This window comes from Mustela nigripes, chromosome 13 (genome assembly GCF_022355385.1).
Source record: "Mustela nigripes isolate SB6536 chromosome 13, MUSNIG.SB6536, whole genome shotgun sequence".
NCBI classification, from domain to species: Eukaryota; Metazoa; Chordata; class Mammalia; order Carnivora; family Mustelidae; genus Mustela; species Mustela nigripes.
Window position 1 is genome coordinate 67,370,485 of NC_081569.1, and position 20,745 is coordinate 67,391,229.

General features: G+C 41.6%; 1 protein-coding gene across 5 annotated transcripts in view; it reads left to right on the forward strand.

Moving 5' to 3' along the window:
• The window catches only part of GALK2 (galactokinase 2), a 110,587-nt gene that overhangs the window by 71,915 nt on the left and 17,927 nt on the right, over nt 1–20,745 (forward strand). For all 5 annotated transcript variants that reach the window (XM_059372788.1, XM_059372786.1, XM_059372785.1 and 2 more), the window contains one exon: nt 8,809–9,019. In XM_059372788.1, coding sequence (XP_059228771.1) covers nt 8,809–9,019 — 211 coding nt within the window. The remainder of the gene's footprint in view (nt 1–8,808; nt 9,020–20,745) is intronic.

Consider the following 20,745-nt stretch of genomic DNA (forward strand, 5'->3'; position numbering starts at 1 on the left):
AACCTACATAGGAAGTATTCATTGAATACCTCTTGTATGCCTAGGACCGTGAAGATATACAAAAGGATATAAGACATAAAAATAGAGAGAGTGGAGTGGAGAGTTAAAATTAGAGGATGTGAAGTAGGAAATGGCTAGTATGTGATCAGGTGGTAACAGAAGTGAAATGTTGTGGAGGATCCAGAAAGGTATATGATCTGACCAGAAAGGTAGAGAGAACTAAGGCTAGGAGCCAGAGGTTTCTGGCTTAGGAGCTGTACTGTGCTTTCTCCTAGTTAGAATGGTGGTTTAGAAATTTAAATCTGATCCAATAATTCCCTTGGTTTACACTTTTCAAAACTTTTTTTTATCTCCTTGGAATAAAGTAAAAAGTCCTTGTCATTGCCTAGAAAGCTTTGCAAGATCTGATGGCTGTGCACCTCATCCTCTTCTTGTCTTAGCATCCCCTACTCCCTTTACACTTCAGCCATAATGCTCATTCCCACCCCAGGGACTTTACACATGCCTGTAACACTCTTCCCCTAGCCCACTTTGAAGTCTCAGGCAAAATGTCCCCCAGGAAGCCTTCCTTGACCTCCTTACTCCCAGACTAAGGTAAGTCTCTCTTCTATTTCATAGCTCTTGCACTTTTCAGTTACAGAATTTATCACATTGTTTAATGTCCATTTCCTCCTTTTGATTCAGTTTTATCTGAGAGCCAGGGCTGGGTCCATCTTGCTAACTTTATATCTCTAATGCCTGGCATAGTGTTTAGGCCAAAACAGACTCAGGATAAACATTTGTTGAATAAATGAATGACTACTCCCTGTGTTGCCTGCCCTGTCATATTTATTTTGCCTACTTTTACAATATTGTACAAGTGAATATTGGACTAGTTACTCTGGACATATCTAAGGTGTGGGGTCATCCCTTGTGACTGATTGGCCACTTCACCCTACTTCCATCCCCTGAAGTTGTGAAGTTAAGAAGAGTAAAGATGTGAGGAACCACTAAAATAAAAGTTGTTTTTTTTCTGGAAAATTTTGGTGTTAATATTTTTTTAAAAAATCATGATTTAAATGTTTAAAATTGGAATTTACTCATTCAAATAATTTCTGAAAATTATTTAAAGGAAATGTTTTAATATTAAACTCTTGATGTTATCTGATCAGTTGCATACATGAGAAGTAGTGCAGCAGACTTTAATATCAAGGCTTCAGTGAACTATATTTTCCTTTAGGACAAGCTTCCTCTTTCAGGGGATGGAAGAAATTAGTGTCTTATTTGTTTGAGGGCTTATTCGGGCTGACTTTACTTTGAGATTGATGAGTAGGTGTTGCCCTCCTGAGGAGACTTCAAGCATACACAACATTGTTTTTGAAGTCTTATCACAAAATGAGATAGCCTCTATGAGATCTGTGGGTGAGCTCAGCAAGTATGAGATGGAAATGGGTTCACCTTGTAACTCCTGTCTTCCTGAGATGCAAGGAGAGAGAGGAATACAGTGGTGGTGCTGAATTTCTAGTGAAAGTTGTCAGGATAGGGAAATGGTCAGAGTTGACTGGAAAAAGGGCATCTCTTTTGGGAGCAGTTGTATGTAGAAATTTTAATCCACTGCGGAGCCTCCTCAAGAACCGGAGTTGACAGCTCCCTGGGAGTCTGATAGATACTCTGCTCAGTGAAATTGGCATCTGAACTTTGCTCTTTGCTGCTCACTCCTCCCAGTGGGAACATACTCTGAACTTACCTGTCTTTTAAAATTTGGAAGAAAGTAAAGTGAAAGACTTTATCAAGATGGAAAATGTTTCTTAAATCCTGTTGCTGCAAACTACTAGAATCCAAGGTTCTGTATAATAAATAAAACTAAAATAAAGATAAAACTGCTAATATGATCTTGGTGTTAAGCATACACTTTTGCCTAGGTGGGGCGCCTGGGTGGCTGAGTCATTGAAGCGTCTGACACTTGGTCTCAAGCCCCACATGAGGCTTCATGCTAGGCATGGAGAAAGAAGGAAAGAAGGAAAGAGAAATAAACATTAAAAAAACAATACACTTTTGCCTAAGAACATAGGCTGGAATTCTGCTAAGCATATTTTCCTTCCAATATGGTTCCATTCTTTTATTTACATGTGAATGAATATAATAGTTGTTTGGAAATGATCTCATTAAATTGGGAAATAAACCTCCCATGTAAAAAGGTAAGGAACATTGTTCTAATCTGGACAAACTTTCTATTTTCAGACAGTAGAAATGAAATGTCAGGGCAGAAATGACTAATTAGGAGAGTTTTGAAAACGACACTGATCAAATGGAGGTCTACACAGCAAAACTGTAACAAGTGACACTTATTTTCCCACTCTGCTCCCAGGTCTCCAAGCTCCTCTTATGAAAACGAGTGCCTTTTGTATCTATTTAACACAGGGAAGTGCACCGAACCAAAGAAGATGGTTTTTCTTTGTTTTACTTTCATGTTGATAGTTTCATCTATATCCTCAGGTCTCCTTTCTGTCCCTCTTTCTTTCTCCCTCCTCCTCTCTTTCTAGTAGCTTCCAAAACCTAACTGATGCGGATTCATTGAAAGAGTCTTATAGAGCCATTTCAACTAAAATTAAGAACATTTCAAAGCAAACTCAGTAGAGACTTATAATTATGACTTACGTAAGTGATACTTTTATGTGAAGCACATTTTTATGTTCTTAAATTAACAAAGTGGCCAGAAATCTTTAATGAGCACAAATTTTTCATACTTTACACACATTCAGTGGCTTAAACTTTTCCAGAAATGTTTTATGTCTATGAAAGAGAGTATCCCTTAATTCTATTGGGGGATAAAATGTGTGATGCTGATAATGAGTATTATGGGAAGTCAAAAAGGGAAGAGAAATTATTCCATTGCTTTTGCATACCCTGAACTCTTTGTGGCAACAACTGAAGCAATGAAAGAGAGAGTTTCATGTGGTCCTTTGGCACTTCAAGGAAATTTTATAATGTGATTCTTTACAGAGCCTGTCTAGTCAGGGGTCATCACTCATCCAGTTTTTTTAGCTCCTGCCACTTAATGGTCAATATGGAACTTATTCTCTGGTGACAGAACGTGAGAAGTAGGCATAATGTCAAGGCTTTGGCAGTTTCCTTGAATTTAAATGGGGGAAAACCAGAGACCTAAGAATGTGGCCCATTTTGTTCAGCACTGTTGATTTAGTAGAGCACACTTTGCCAAGACTCTAGTGTGGACTAGGCTCAGCATGGTGGGTCCAAGCTGCAGGGCAGAGGAAGTGCATATGGGGAGATAGGGTCCATGTGTTTAGTGGAGCCAGGTTGTGGCAGGGCCTTCAGTGCTTCACTAAGGATCAACCAGGCTTTGTCCCAGGAGCAGTGGGCAGCTGCTGATGCTGTTAGCAAGGTATTAGACGTATTAACCTGGCAGCAGGAACTTTTGCCTTGGTAGAAGAGAAGTGAGGATGGGATAAAAAGGGAGGGATATGAGAGAAGCTGTGACTGAACCTAGTAAAGGGGGTTGGTTATAAAGCTCTCCATGATTGGGTGTCTGTTCTCCTTTCGCCGTGAAGCTTTCCCACTCTCCTTGTTAAATGTCCTTTTATATGCTCTTACCACCTCCTGTATTTTTCCATTCAAGCAGTTTATCACAATTAGATTAAGTTCTTCACAGTGTAATCGTTATTGAAACACCGGTCTCTTCTGGTAGTCTGCGAGCTCCCTGTGGTCAGGAGCTGCACACTGTTGTTGTGCCCAGGGCCCGGAGAGTCGCATGCAAATATGCATCAGTGAAGGAAAAACACTGAGTTGGTAAGCTGCAGTTTCAAGCTGAAATGATGGGATGGAAAGCATAGTGCTGTCCTTGGTAGGTTTAGAGAAGGTTGGATGGAAGGTGACTGGAAAGTGAGAGGTAGTGATGTTTCCCATGGAGTTTTCTCCTACTGGTTAGGAATACATCTGAAGGCTCTCCCCCATTCCTCACCTATATCTCTGGGCTTGGGGGATAGTCTTCAGGTATATTTGTTTGGAGACAGTAGTTGAAACCAAGAACTAAGTTCAATTTGCTGAGGGAAAGAATGTGGCAAGAAAAGGCCAGAAGGCCAGGGGTTAACCTTGGAAGGTGATTCCAGTTAGGAAGTAGGTAATGAAAGGGGAAAAATGAGTCATGGAGAGAAATGGTACAAGGACCAGAGAGGTGAGAGAGAAACCAGGAAAAGTCAAGGCTACAGAAGCAATAAGACAGAATTGGAAGAAAGTAGGTACTGAAGAGTGCCAGAAGCCATTGCCTTGTTAAGGCTAAAGGACCTAGAAAAATGCAGTGGCTTTGGAAGTGGTTCGGGAAGTAAGGAAAAATCTTTGGGAGGCCACAATCAATAGTGAGAGTGGCTACTGAAGGCCTAGACTGTGGGCCACTGGTAGTTAGTCAAAGAGTGGGAGAGATAAAGAGCAGTAGCTTTAGGATTAAGGATTTTAAGACAGCAGAGATCTGTCTATGTTTGAAAGCATCGAAGAAGGTGTCAGGTGGGTGAGAACTAAAGAGAGAGGGGAATGTGGGGAGGGAGGGAAACTTGCTCTTCACAAAAGTGCCTCTTCTGGGCCACAGATATTTTTCATTGTTAGGCAGTGACCTGTTTTAAGTAAGTGCAGGGGTCCAGGTGTGTCTCCACCCCTGTGCTTTCCATTGTGCCCCATGGGAGTTAGGCGTGTTAGGGAGTTAGATCTAGAGCACAATATCTGGGGACTCCAGGATGTGCTGAGGGTACAGTGAGAACTGTCGTTGATCTGTTCTGTACAGTTGTGCAGGTTTCTTCAGATTTATGCTGTCACCTGAGTGCAGACAGCGGGGATTACTAACATTCAGAAAGGTCAACATTGTGCTGTTTTCATGATCGTGACGAGTAGAACATGCACATGGAAGTCACCAGCTGCTACGGAGAACAGCTCTTTGTAGTTGGGAGGGGGTAAAGGGGATATAAGCAAAAAAATAGTAAGTCTTCATGATAAGAAACAACTATGTATGATCACATCTATATCAAACTTTATGTGTGTAGGTATACAGAAAGTTTGCATAAATATGATATAATAGTATGGTTATAAAAATAGTGGTTGGTGGTTATCTTGGAGTAATTACAGATGATTTACTTTGTATTTTTTTGTGCTTTGAGCTGTTTTGTGCTTTTTGAAAATTTAAAAATATGCATGTGTGACTTATATAACCAGAAACAAAAACAACAGAGCTGCTTTTGTTGTGTGATAAACAGCTTGTTGAATGAATTGTTGTTTTTAGAGGTAAGTCAGAGAAGAGATTAGAAATTTTAGCCTTTGCTGACCAGGGGAAGAGAAGACTGGGTACTTTTCCCATTGCTTTGTTAATATTGCTAAATGCAATGGGAAAGTCAAAGGAGGTGGATTCTGACAGTTAGTTTCCTGAATTAGGGTCCAGATCTTAGCCCTCTCCTAGTACATCACCTCACTGGGAGCTCCAGCAACTGTCCCAGACCGAGGGCTTTTTCTGGCAGGGGCTGAGTTCTGAGTGTGCACCTGAGACGACCTGGAGGTGCTAGGGAGCTAATGTCCTTTGTAGTACCCTCAATGGGGGGATAGATGAGAATGGGCAAATATTTTAGCTTTCTTGCCCACAGGCAGGGCACATTAGAGATTTTTACACATAGGTTCCAGGGGCCCCAGTGGCCCAGCCTCACCTGTCCATGTCCCTGCACCTTGCATTGACTTCTGTTCCTGTCTCACTCTCCACTCCTCTACCAGCATCTTGGAATCATCCTTCTCCCTAAATCCTTGCCTCAGAGCCCATTTCTGAGAGACACCAGCCTGAGACAGGATCCTAACACTATTTATCTGCCTCTTTCCATGTTTGCGGACAAAACACTTACTGCCTGCTTTCTTGCCTATAGAGCATGGAACAGGTTCGGGAACCTCCCAGAAGTGGTATCTGATATGAATACTTAGTATTTGCAGTGGTGAGAAGAAAGTGGTGAATGTTGACAAAGAGCCGCTTTCTCTTATTTCCCCACCCTGCTACAAGTGAGGAGCTTGTGATGAAATGACCCATAGCCCTGACTCATAGCCGTGCTCCACAAATGTGATGTAGGCCATCACCGAGACCTCAAGTGGCAGATTCCTTCATGAAGTTGTCTTTGAGCGACAGTGATCTTACCCACCCACTTCTCTCATCTGCAAGTCATCTTTCTGCTTCCTGAGCCAGATTTCAAAGGGCTTAAGCAGCTTTCCAATTTTACTCACCACAGTGTAGTGTGCTGTTAGTCAGTGGCTCATGGCCTTGCAGCTGTCATTGACGGCGTGGGGTAGATTTCATCCTCCACTGAAGTATAGACCGATTGGCTATGTGGACCCTCCACCTGGGGGCTAAGTGGACCCAACAGCAAACTGGGATATTGCTGGGGTGAATGCTAGCTTTTGTGTGTTAGTGTCTCTGTCTGTGGAAGACAAGCACGCGGGGAGGCTGCCTTTGAAAAACAACCTTGTAGGCAGCAGGCATCCCTCCCAGACTGTCTCCTCATATATCCCTGGCCCAGTTTCCTTGGATCAAGTGCCTGAGGCAGTGTGACTTGTTCAAGTGAGCCTGAGATGGAAACTTGATGGTTGTTGTTGACTTAAGGTTCTTAGGAAAAGCCCAGTCTCATTACTTGGGGACCATTCTTTGGTGTTTTTCCTTTTCCTCCTCCTCCTCCTTCCTTTTTTTCTCTTTCTTTCTTTTTTTTTTTTTTTTTTCCTAAGAGGGAACCCATCTATTGAAGGGTTTTTAAGTCACTAGACTATTCATTTCTATTTTTTTTTAAAGATTTTTTAAGTTTTTCTTTTCTTTTCTTTATTTGACAGCGAGAGAGAGAGAGAGAGAGAGATGGAGATCACAAGCAGGCAGAGAGGCAGGCAGAGAGAGAGGGAGGAAGCAGGCTCCCTGCTGTTAGTCAGTGGCTCATGATGTGGGCGGGGCTTGATCAATCCCAGGACCCTGAGATCATGACCTGAGCCAAAGGCAGAGGCTTTAACCCACTGAGCCACCCAGGTGCCCCTAGACTGGTTCACACAAATCTTAGTTTGTGCTTAGAAATCCATTGGTAGGAATTGAATGGCAATTTGAACTAGTGTGAGCAGAGATGAGATGAGATGGCCTAGATACTAGCTATAACTCACTGAGATTGTGACCTTGGGGAAGCCAGACAGAGTCAGAGGACTGGAGTTCAGTTTCCAGCTCTGTTTCTTACTAGACTTTGGGCAAGTCATCTACTCTTACCACTATTAAATAGAGTAATAATACCTATCTCACAAGGTTGGTGAAGATGAAAATAAATAAGAAGTACATTTTAAATCATACAGCACTACACAGTTGTTAGTTACTTCTCTTTGTTTCATTGCTTATTTCAGCTGGGTTTGGATTGGGGTTTCACGAAAGTATCATTCTAGGAGATTATCAACCTCAGCTCTTTGTATATAAAATAAATATATTGCTTTATATATGTCTTTGTAAGTTATCTGAAATTATTTTTGGAATACATTAGAATATAGACCATGAATGAATGAATTAAATGAACAAGTGAATCTGTGGAGGTCTCAGTCTAGCCCTGCTTGTAAACACTAAGTGTGCTAAGCAGACAAAGTCAGAAGAAAGATCTAGCTTTAGTCCTTGCTTTAAAAATGGCACCATATTCTGTGAAATAATTGAACAGAAAAATATAATTCTTTTTCTCTTTTCCCAGTTCTGCCTTAAAATCATTAATTCCTTTCAAATGTATGAGCCAGAGTTTTAAAAAGAGGATTAATGAATATAAGAACTTCTGTTATTAACATTCTTGAGAAGTGAGTGGCCCTAACCAAAGTTCAATGGTCTTTTGGTAAACCCTGCTTCCTGTCTAAAAGAAAGGAAAATCAAATCATCAGCATAATAAAAGGGTAAATCAGATGCACATTTCCTTGAAGACGAGTTTTCCCTTCTTTTGCTTGTTTCTTTTTGCTGTTTGTACTGTCTGCACCTGCCTCACACCCAGGGAATGAATTTTATAGCCCTCAGGATGAGAATATCTTCACTTCTTCAGGTCACCTGCTCTGAAGGACTCAGTCAGTGGTTTGGGGAGAATGAGAAAAACATTCTGGATTGATGTTCCCATGGGTAGACCTGGTTACAAAGGTTTTGTTTGTACTTAACCCTCTCCATCAGGCTGAGGGATGCCTCAAGATGCAGTTGGAAGCCAAACTCTTTTGAGGGCGGAGAAACATACAGCTCTAGTTCCATCAGCAACCTAATGAAGTGGTTTTTCATAAGGTCACCAATGAGGTTTTCATTTAAAATCTGGGACTTTACTCCAAATGCCCAGATACTTAAATTCATTAGCCGTTTTCAAAGAAGCATGTGGTAAACAGGAAGTGCTCTAATGAAACTGGGCATACAGTGTCCACCTCAGGACCCAGGTCACATGAGAATTGAGTAGTTTTCTGTAGACTTTATAGAGAGTAGGGTAGATGAACTGAATAGGGATAAAAGGACAAAATCATTCAAAGCAATAGCCCTGAGGGAAATTGGTGACAGGCGGAAAAAAAAAAAAACCCAAAGGGAAAAAAAAAAACCAACCAGTGGGATATTAGGTTTTTTAAAGAAAAATGTTTAACTAGCCTGTGAGTGACACACAAGCATGTTTTAATTCCAAACATCTGAACCCAGTGTACATTTGCAAGCAATGGTGGGCAATGTGGATAGGTTGAAAGGAAAAAAGAAAACAGGTTGCATTTGGTTAATTAAAATGGCACATATCGATTTCTGAAATGAAATCTAACCATTACCTTGGTTTGAACTTGCAGCTCCTGGCAAAGTACAGAGGCTTGCAGTGGGGTAAAGTACTACGACTAGAGGAGGTGCAAACCAAACTGGGGGTCAGTCTGGAAGAAATGCTGTGGATCACCGAGGATGCCCTTCATCCCGAGCCCTATAGCCCTGAGGAGGTCTGCAGGTGTCTGGGAATTAGCCTGCAGGAGCTTCGAACCCAAATTCTGAGTCCAAACACTCAAGATGGTGAGTCTGCAGAAGAAAGTGAAGAACATGCTTGTTCCCCTACTCACAGCTGGAAAGATTCTAGTTTTCCCATGAATTTTACTGATTTTGAAGCATACTTGAGGGTATTTGAAGAATGTGTATGTTTTGGCAAACTTAATTCTCTAGATTCTGGGCTTCATTAAATTCATTGATTCATTCATCAATAAACATTTCCTGATCTGCCATATGCCAGGTATTCTGGTGAGGTAAAGGTGGATAAAACATGGTTCCTGCCCTCAAGAAGTTCCCACTTCAAGACGTTTCTCTTTCTTTTCCTCTGTGCATTTTTGTGATTATTATACTACGTGCACAAAAAAGTCTAGGTTGGAGCAGTGCTTATAACTGCTGAGACAACCCTGGAACACCAGGAAATTCACTGCTTAGCTTAGAACTTGTTGCCCACCTTAGCGTGAAAGCTTTTTTCTGTTTGCCTGCTGCTTTCACACGATGTTGTTTTCACAATGATAACATCAGATCCCTGAGATGACGGTAAAGGTTGGAGGTGAGGGATGCAGCCCTGGGGTGGTTTCTCTTCTTAGAAGTAAAAGTTGTGTATCTGTGGGTAGTCACCACTGGGGAGCAGGGGCATCTAGCTAAGATCCAGTTAGTTGTCTCTGGAGGTAGAGTTGGGGTGGGAGCTTGTAAAGGCTGGCCTTCAGTTCAGAGCATTGCCCAAGTTCCTTAACATGGATGCTAGTTTTCTCCTCAGTTGGGCCTAATCCTGTGCTTTCCCTACTCCCTGTTGAGTCCATACAAGCACTCAGACAGTATTATCTTGGTTGAACTATTGTACTACTAATTGCATCTTGGTTGTGCCTCTGGACTTTTAATTCTAAACATCACTGCCCTATTCTGATGGGATCTTTACTCTTTTCTGAATTACAGTTCCTATCTAAAAAGTTCAATAGAATTCTTACCTTTTCCATATCCTTCTCAAACCACAGCTTGTTCTCTTTCTCTGTACCCATGTTCTTTTTTTCTCTGCATCTGCATGTCTTTCCAACCTTTTTTGTTACCATTAAAAAACAACAACAACAAGTTAATTTCCCAGAAAACCTTGGAAAACACGGAAGATACTTTCCTTATCATAGTATATGCATTGCTATTAATGTATATATTTAAGGGTTTCCCCCCCAAAATAATGGTGTCATTGTTTTTATAAAAGCAATGCATGCTTAATCTTACTCCTTCATCTAAAATAACTACTCTACTAACCCACTTGCAATGCTTTCTATAATTTACTTACTTTGTACTTACAAAGTATTCACTTTGTTTATACTCAATAAATCTATGTTGAATGAATGAATCCATTTTATAATTCTGTTATCCTTTAAAGTTTTCTTCCTCTTTTACTGTTGGAATTAGTAAGTTAAAAACCCAACTGTGAACATAAATCAGTCGGTGGAGTTCTAGAATCTCCTAGATTCATGTCACTTGATTTACTTTCTGAATCTAACTTTAGCCAAATTTCCAGCTGAATTCTCTTGGCACTCAGCTTTTACTTTAGGGATCAAGATCCTGTTGTATCTTTGCCTTGTTCCTTCTGAGTTTGTGCTTCGGTCTGTCTAAGACCTCAAGAAAACATTTCTCTTAACCCTTTAGATGGTGCGATTCTTACTAAAGGTGGTGCTGCACTTAGATTGTATGAGCGGGCACAGAGATGACATAGGACCCCAGCAGCAGACTCTGGAGGGTGCCTCCGCTCTTTATCTGGATGCATACACTTTAACACACTTAGTTTCGACTAGAACTAATTTTTCTCATCAGGGAGATCCAGGCCTTTCTCAAAGGGATGTGGAATCCACTGTTCTCTTTCAGCCAAAATTAGTTTCTTTACCTGGTTATGAGTGTACGTTGGGAGATGTGGACCGTGACGTGACAGTGTAGGAAGAGATGTTTACAATCAAACTGTGGCTCACAGCCTTTGCTAAGCCAGCCAGACTTCCAAAGGCTCATGGACAATTGTTGTTTTCTCTTTCCAGATTTCTAATAATTAGATTTGGAAGTGCTCAGAGGCCATTAAAATTAAACACACAAAGGAAAACCCTCAAATCCTTTAGACATTGTTTAGAATGGCCACAGTCCATTGCTAGGAACTGGCGAGGAGTAATTTAAGTAGTAGTTGTCAGGCCTTCCCGACAGGTAGGAAGAATCTAAGGGTGTGATATGGTGTGTGGGTTTCTAGAGGCTCAGGGGCCAGGCTGATTTGAGGGAGGGGAAGGTGTCTCCGAAGGTGTAAACCACGAGGAAAAGACGAAGCTGTGGTCAGAAGCAGGAGAGGTGAGCACATATGGCTGGCACGGGGGTGGGCCTGCTGCTCACATGTGCTGTGCTGGGCTGGACATGAGTCTCAATGCTTAGATTAGTAACTGCCTGGGACCATGGGTGACAAAAGTGCTGGCCAGTTGCCGGCTAATTTGTTTGGATCCTGTGATTTCCAAAGCCATGGGCAATAATCAGGCTTTCGAGCAAGCACAGGGCGCTGACATTGACTGCTCTTTAGGAAGACGTCTAGAGTAAAAAAAAAAAAAAGTGTTGTTACTTGCTTTATGGTTTACATATTCCTCTTCACTTGCATCATATAGTTTGAATTTCACAACAACTCTGGGCCACATGGTTATCTTCATTTCATAGGTGAAGAAAGTAAGGTCAGAGAGGTACAGGATTTGTCAAGATTTACAAGTTAAGTGCTAAAGCCAGATCCCAAATCCTTCTTTTCTGATTTAACCCAGTTCTCTTTTTGCTATTCATTTTTTTTTCTTCTTAGCATATTAATAAGCTGGCCTTAGCAACCCTGCACCGTCAGATAATATTGACTTTATTTTGGTTGGCCCTAATTTTTTTTTTTTCTTGAAACCAGAGAGAGGTGATGAACGTAGGTTACTTTGTGGTTGAAGAGTTTCCTTTTGGCTCTTTCCCATTCTGGTGCTTTGGTCTAGGAGTCTAAGATCATGTGGCATCCAGTAGCTTGCTTAATTTAAGGAGCAAACTCAACTTAACCAGAACGTGCATGAGTTGTATTATAGAAGAACTGCGAGAAGTGCTGTGGAATTTCTCATTTGATAGAAGTGTGGTCCTCATAGATGATCTCAGTAAGGCGTAAGAAAAGTGATTTGTTTTTATGTGATGGAAACATATAAAGGTACTTCATAAAATAAAAACAGTCAGTTGGTCAGTAATCTCATTTTCCAATTAAGTGTTCTCAGATATTAAGGAAATTGATTTTAAAAATAGCTTATAAGCTATCAGGCACTAAATTCTATTACCTCAATGCATTTAATTGTTCTTTAAGAATTTTGGAAGAAAAGTTTTCTATGAAAAGTCTAGAAGAAACGCCAAAGGAAAATATAGACCTTTCTAGAGTTTACAGATATTGGTTGAGCAGAAGTCCTTAAAATCTGGTGATGGACTTCCAATAATGCCAAATAAAATGAATCCTTCAGTTTTGTTTGTTGTTTTCATTTTCACAATATAATAGATTCTTATGAAACAAAGTATTGAAAGGATAAATCAAGTAACTATTTTTGTTATGCACAAAAGATATGCTTTAAGTTGTTTCGGAAATCAAGTGTGGGGAAAATTAGCTTTCACTTAGTCCTTTTCCCTTTCCCTCTCTATCTGGCCTCTCTGTTTGTTGCTCAGTTCCTGTTGACTTCTTGACTATCTGGCCTCAGAGGGCAGGATCATGCCAGGAGTAAAGGGCCTTTATTTTCCTGGAAAATAAAACTTTGATCTCTAATCACTTGGGGATAATGCTTCCTTTGTGGGTTTTCCTCTTCTTTCAACTGTGTGCATTATATACCCCTATTTATTGGTTTGCCTTCCCTTTTTGAATGTTTAAGGAACTAAACATGAATGTGAATATACCTTATATATATGATTTTAAAGACATGACATCTTAAAACTCTCAACTTCTGTAGGAACACCCAGTATCCTTGTGTTGGAGTCACACCAGTGATCTGTGTTGTGTACTAGCCAGTGCCTATGTCACTGACAGGAATTTCCCCCTAATCCTACAAGGCTCCTGAACCACCCTGGAGTCACAAAAGTGGGAGAATTCTGGAATTTTCATCTCCTTGGCATGAGACTTTTAAAAGAGCTAAGAATGAAACAAATTCTGAAGGTACGTTTTGAGGAGCAGTTGACCCTTACAGTAGTCTTAAATATATTTGGCCATCTTCAACTGAGACAGAATGAATCTATGAGCTTGACCACTTCTTCATACTCTGTACCTTCAAACCCTCAAGTTCCCCAAGTATCTCATGTTAATGTGATTTGGGCATGGCTGGTAAGAGAGGATGAAGTGTGATAGAGAGTTGTTAGATCAGCGAGACTAAACATTGACTTCTGTCAGACACTCTGATCTTCTGTGTTGAGGACGAGTGTTTTCCTCTCTCTAGGAAGGTCATCCTTGGGTCCCGAGCCCTTAGATTCAGGGAGACCATACCTGGTATGGGGAAGGCGGAAGGGGACATCTACCTGCCTGACAATAGCAGACCCATGGACTCTGGTGACTTACAGCTATGAAAGCAAGCTGGAAGCAACTTTTCCAGCTTCCTATGAAACTCTCACACAGTAGTTACGAGAGTAGCATTTCCCAGAGATAAACCCTTGAAGAGTCACAGCAACTAAATATGAGCCACGAGGAATCATCTTCTCCGAGGATTTTTGTGCACCTCTGTATTTCCGTAATGACTAGCACATGTTCGCTGAATGAATAAGACTGACTTAAATGAATCTTCTTCTCTCCATATAGAGAAGCAATAGGTGGAGGCCAATTCAAGGAACTCAAAGTCTAAATAAAGGGTGTTATATCTAGCTTTTAAAAAAATTCTGTTCATCCTGTATTAATAGTAATAATGGTATTAACAACATCTAACACTGAGTACTTACTATGTTGTAAGCACTTACACTATCTAAGTTCTTTTAAAATATTTGCTGTACTTGTCCTCCTGTTTAGAGTACCTGCATGAAAGTCCTTTTCCAGGCTGGAAACTGGTATAAACACCTTCAGACACATACATTAAAATCTTGATGCCTTCACCCTTAACATGGTCCACCCCACCCTCCTAATTTGTTCATACTGTTGAGATATGACAATCAAACTCCCCAAATTAGGCAGCTCCTGGGGAACAAATAATTTTTTGGTAGATGTTGTTTTTGTTTGTTTGAAATTCTGTTTAGAAGAGAAATACAAATACATTTTCCATTACAATACAAATTAGGCTTGTGCTCATTGACATAACTGTTAATAATGCTGAATATTCCTTTTTCATTCTATAAACAAAGAGTGATATCAATATTCTGCAGCCAACAGAACATTCTGTCTTGCATCTCAGTGTTTTTGACAGTGGTCTTTGAATTCACACCGGACTTTCCTTAAAACATTTGAAATCTCTGTAAGTGAAATAGAGCACAGGCTACATAGATTCAGTTTAGAGGAACATAAGGGATAAAGATTGGTTTCAGATGTTTTTGCTGCTAGGAACATTTGTATGGTAGGTTTCAAGATTTTGCTATATTACAGATGAGGAAACTGAGGCACAGAATGGTTAACTAGCCCAAGGTCACACAGCTGAAAGTGGCAGAGTTGGGATTCAAGCTCATGCAGTGATTCCTGAGCCCTCCCTCTATGTAAACACTCCCTCTTAACCACTGATGTGGGGCTATATCAGGCTTTTATCAGAGAGAAAGGGTTTTATTATTTAGATCTGACCACATGTAATAGTACGAGCTGTTTAAACAGTACATAAGGAGCTAGAACCTGAAGTGGACAAGAAAGACAGTGAGGCAGTGATGATTGATGTGAAGTGGGGAGCAGTAGGGACAAGCAGGAACCCATGAGGATGAACAGAAACAGGAGTTTCACCACCTCTGGGCCTGCAACTTTGATGATACCAGTGTCCTTCGGGGGAAGCTGAAAATGTACTTGGCCCAAGAGTCAGAGAGGCTGAAAGGAGAGTCAGTGGGATTGGGACGGGGGTGCTGTGGACTGAACTGCTGCTCCATGCCAGTGAGGTGAGCTGGCAGAGAAGTGATAAGGTACTTGAGCTGCTGTTGCACCTGGTGTCCCAGCTTAGACCACTGAGGCATGAAAAAAAAAAGCCTTTCATCTTTCTTAATATATTTTTTTATTTGCTTGTTTCTCCTATAACCACTATCTTTCCTGGTCCTGCCGGCTACCTTCTTCACCCCATCTGCCTCCTTGGCCTTGGCATTGCTGGTGCCCCTGGGCTGCTCAGCCCTGACTACCACCTTGGTCCCAGCCCTGCCAGCCTCCTTGGGCCTGACCTTGTAGTTCCTGGCTACTTCTCAGCCCATATGCCTTTTTGACTCTGGTTTTGTAGGCCATGCCACTCCTGGCTGCCTCAAGGGAAGGGAGAGGGAGGAGAAGAAAGGAAAAAGACAATTTCTAAACTTTTAAATACGTGTTTTTCTTAAGTCTAGGATATGTGACTTGACATTACTCAGTATTCCTTTTGCTTGAATCTATCATGGATGTATCTCTACCTTCAGAGAAGTGAAATCAGCAAGGGGTCAGGTGTGAATTTACTAGACCCTCTGGTTTTTTTTTTTTTAATTTAACTTAATTTTATGTTTTTTTTTTCCCAGTGATCCAAAATTCATTGTTTATGCACCACACCCAGTGCTCCATGCAATATGTACCCTCCTTAATACCCTCTGTTTTGAGAAGAATGAAGCTTCTGTGGGTAGAAGGACAGCTGATGTCTCACTCTGTGCCATGTTGCCCCTCTGCTGCTTTAGATTCAGAAAACAACTTGTATAGTCTTCATCTACCTAAGAGGACAGAATCTTGCCATTCCTCTTTTACTTTTTTGCTATTTAGCTTTCATTTTCACAGTTTTAAGTTTCCATGAAAGTATTTTCTTTGTATTCAAAGCTGCTTTTCTTACAGTTAAATCTGTTTATTTTGGTCAAAGTTACCATTTCCTGTATTGAGGTTTTCAAGCTGATTATGCTCTAGTAACAAGACCAAAATCTCAGTGGCTTGACCCCTGAAAAGTATCTTCTCTCCGCATATTCAACTCAAGGCAGCAGAGGATTCTGTTCATCTGAGACATATAGGGACCCAGCCGTGTCAGGGGGGCAGGGGGAAGGATGGGGGGAGCAGGGGATCTATCTCAATACATTTGTCCATAATTCCTGTGGCCAGAGGAGGGGAATATTGCTAATCACTCACTGGCTTTTAACATCCCCTAGGGAGTGACACCATCACTCCTACACTCATTTCATTGGCTCCAGTAAGGCACGTGGATGTGAAGAACTTCAGTGGGGGTGGGGAAGTGCAGTTTGTTTTAACATGTGTTAGGAGCATGGGGAACATGTTAGAGACATCCCTAATGACAGCCACACTTTCCTGTGCTGTGTAGCTCTGAGTCTCATCCTATCAAATCTTAGTGATGAGAGCCAATTTCCTTGCTCATGTAAAATTATGAAACTGGCCTTTCTTTCCAGACATCTGGGACAATGAATATTGTTCTTGACCAAATTCCAAGTATTTTCACTTAAAAATTAGACATACTGGGGACGCCTGGGTGGCTCAGTTGGTTAAGCAGCTGCCTTCGGCTCAGGTCATGATCCCAGCGTCCTGGGATCGAGTCCCACATCGGGCTCCTTGCTCCGCAGGGAGCCTGCTTCTCCCTCTGACTCTGCCTTCCACTCTGTCTGCCTATGCTCGCTCTCGCTCGCTCTCTCTCTGACAAATAAATAAATAAAAATCTTTAAAAAAAAAAAATTAGACATACTGTGATCTCTTTTTATGTTGCACATTTCTCTCACAGGCATTTTATCTGCACTTTGGTGAAATCCTTCCTAGTTCTTGGCTTGTCACTTTTTCTCTTGTCTAGTGGAGTTCACACAGACTCTTTTCAGAAGACTGTTTTTCTAGAGTCTTAGGGTATGGTCCAGGAAAACATCTCTTGTTTGAAATCAGTTGTGTACCTCCTATGTCTTTGTTATTTTTCAAAGCACCTAGCTTTAGGTGGAAGGAAATGTTCTAATAAGAACTTCTAAGACAAACCATAAGTGACTCTTAATCTCACAAAACAAACTGAGGGTTGCTGGGGGGAGGGGGTTTGGGAGAAGGGGGTGGGATTATGGACATTGGGGAGGGTATGTGCTTTGGTGAGTGCTGTGAAGTGTGTAAACCTGGTGATTCACAGACCTGTACCCCTGGGGATAAAAATATATGTTTATAAAAAATAAAAAATTAAAATTTAAAAAAAAAAGAACTTCTAAATTAGAAACTGTGTACTTCCTCCTTTCCACATGAATTTGTGTCCAGTTTGTTTCCACACAGGTCTAGAGAAGTAACTAGGTATGGATCTAGGGACTTTGAGCAGGTTATTACCAAATTTTAATATTAATGACAACAAAATAATGGCCCATTGTGTCTATCTAGACCTTCATACTTTTAGCCTCATGAAATCTTGATTGATCTTTATTTGTGCTGCAGATTTCCTGATGAGAGCATGACATGGGACCACTTTATGTTCAAGGGCAGAGACATAGCATTGCTTGTTTTTTTTTTTTTCTCTTAACTCTTGAGGAAGCTGGTTCTTCATATTGTCTTCAGGCAGGAATGGGGTGGGAGACAACACAGGAATGAGCACCTGCAGTCCGTTCGTGCTGCTGGGAAGCCTTAATTCTAGCAAGGGCTATTGATGCAGCAAAAAAGACCGGAGACCTCCTCCCTGGGAATAGCAGTAACATTTAGTCTTTTAATGAGAAACTTTAAAATGTTCTAAGAACAAGGAATATAAAATTCTACTCGATTAACCCAAAATAGCAAGATCTATACTTCCTTTCTGTGTTTTAGTCCAACAGGGAAAGGGGGCAGAGAGGATGCAAATCAAAAGGGAGCTGTCAGACAGACAAAGAAAAAGGGAAAAAGAATCTGATAACGGGAGAGAGACTAATGTGTACATGGAGCTGGCTTATGAACAAGTGTGTAAACACAAACACAGAGAGAGCACAGACCCACTCAGGCCTGCGTGCATTTACTCCCCACGCTGGGCCACAGGGGGCTAGCTGCGTAAACATGTGCGTAATCGCGGGCTTCTGTGAACCAGCATCCTCCTCATCTGTCTCTGCTGGATATGACCGGCTATGTTGCAAGCCCCTGGAGAATAGGAACACCTCATGAGATGTTTGTGAGAGTGCGCCCCTTTTCTCTTCCCTAATACCACACCACATTTTGGAAAGCCCAGCTGTAGTGTGGGTCTACTGTCTTCAGTACTTGCCATGAGGAAATTAAGGGGAGGGTCCCATTTAGCCTGCGTTGGAGCTCCCTCACTCTCCTCCTTGTGCCGTGTCCAGGTCACCTTCCTGGTCTGAGCGAGTGCATCCCTGTCAAAAGCAAGCTCTGGGCAGCGGCCCATGCAAGCAGGTGGGTCTTGCATGGTGGGTGACAGAGCTTCTCACTTGCTTAATCTCTTCTAATTTGGCAGACTCCTACTTTTGATCATAATGGCAAATAATGAGTAATATGAGTAAATAGGGGTAAATTTTTATTCCTTTATTCAATAAGTACTCAACTGCAGGGCAACTATCCAAGCACTGTGCTAGGGCCTGTGATCAGTAAGGCCAGCATAACCCAACAATAAGATAAATGCTGAAGTGCTTTGATGAAAATATAGTACTTATTTCTCAGATAAACACAGTTTCCCTTTGCCTCTCCTTGTCCTTTTTGCTCCCTCATGTACCTCCTCCCCCACCCCCCGTAATTCAATTAATAGAAGATAGCAAAGACAAGAGCTCATTTCCATTTATGCTAAAATATTAGGACAGGCCAGCTCTAGGCAAGTGTGACCCTTGTTTTCCATAGTTCTTCATTCAGCTCTGCATTGACCAAGACTCCTTCCCAACTCTGGAGGCCCCTTTTCAAATGCCTTGAAATTGTCTTGTCCTTTCACTTTTTCCAAGAACAAAATTTTAGGGATGTTCTGGGAAGTTCATGGGCAAGTAGTTTGCTCAAGAAAGAGAGGGAAACAAAAATGCAGCTCATCCAGGAACTAGCTTTAGATTCTTTCTTCGTTGATGGGGTGGGAGCCAGAAGTGAACATGTGTTGAGAATTAGTTGAGAATTATTGAGAATTTATTGTTACATTCAAGACTCTTTATTAGGTTCTAGGGTCTGGAGAGGAGAACACACCACTGCTAATGAGTCACAGTGTTTCACTGCTGCTGGGGGTGGGTGCCAGTTTTTGGCTACCTAGGCATCCAGGCCCCTTTCCTAGGGAAATCTCACGTGTGTAGGTTGATGAGAGAGTGGGTCTTGCTTCCTGCCGTAGCAGCTGAATGGTCCGATTTGCCTCTCCCAGGTCGCTTTTCATCTGGGTGTGAGCAAGGGCCTCAGGTTCCTCCTGGTGTTTTGGCATGTGCTTAATTAAGTCTGGGGCTTTGAGTCCACTGGGCACAGGGTCTGTTGTTAAGGTATCTCGAGTCTGATGTCCTATCTAGACTTGTGAAGTGACTGTGACAGTGTTCTTAGCTGCTATAAAGATGAAGACAGCCCAGCCCTTGCCCTTGCCCTCCTAAAGCAGAGTGTGATGACTGTAATTAAAAGGGAACACAGTAATTAGGGGGACTCTGTCGTCATCAGAATGGCCCTGGAATTAACAGGGGCTTTGTGTTTTGCCAGAGTATAAATGCAGGTGTGGGTGACAATAGCAGAGTGAGGCAAAGCCTTCAAGGTCAGAGAAGTAGAGTTTATTATGATGCTGACAATGCTGGCTCTCACTGCTCTTGGAAATCTGAGCAAGGGAAGTTAGAAACATGTGGGATGTCCTTACTCTCCACAGACAAGATGGCATTATGTTGTGGATTTGCAAATATTCACAAATGACTCTTGGAATGTAGTTTTCCATGGATTAATATGGTTTGTGTTGAAAGTGCTTATATATATATATTTTTTTTTTCTCTTCTGTGGTTTTGCTTTTAAAAGCAGGTAAAGATTTTTTTCCTCTTAAATGTAAAATGCTAATGTAATTTAGTGTTTGCAGCATGGGAATGGGATGCTAATGTGGCTGAAAACAGCAGTTCATTTTTTGTGGGTTTGACCATTTCAGAAACTTCACATTTCTGAAAAAATATTATTATTAGGAAAATAAGTTTGAAACCACAGTCCAACTTCAATGAGGAATATATAGTGTTTTTCCATTCTCTTGCTTAAATAGTCCAAAGACTCTATGCCTCAGAGCAGGGACTTATTGTAACTTTGCTGCATAGGAAAACAGAGGACTCCAGAGCAGATTCTGAAGTGGTTTTCCCCATCCACCTCTGGGTTGCTGTTCTTGGAAAACAACTCTTGGGTTAGCCCAGTGGAGCCTTTTGTTTTGAAAAGAAGCTGGCCAGTAGCGTGTAGTTCCATGGGGGTACAAAGGCAACTGAGGACTCAACTGCTTTTAGCTCCTCGCCCAAACACCAGCAAAGTGTTTTGGGGTATGACAGTCTCAGAAAGACTCATTATATACGTACATGAGAAAGATTTCCAGTTCTCGGCGCTCCTCAGACTGACTCCTAGGGCACACTGGGAGAACCACCCTTTTAGCAGGACTGATCAGTGAAGGAGACTTGAAATCCAGTTGTGTGAGGGAAGCTGGGTGGTTGGTCTGTGGAGGAGAAAGCGTCACTGCTAGTAGAGTCACGGTATTTCACCACTGCTGGGTGTGGGTGCCCTAGTT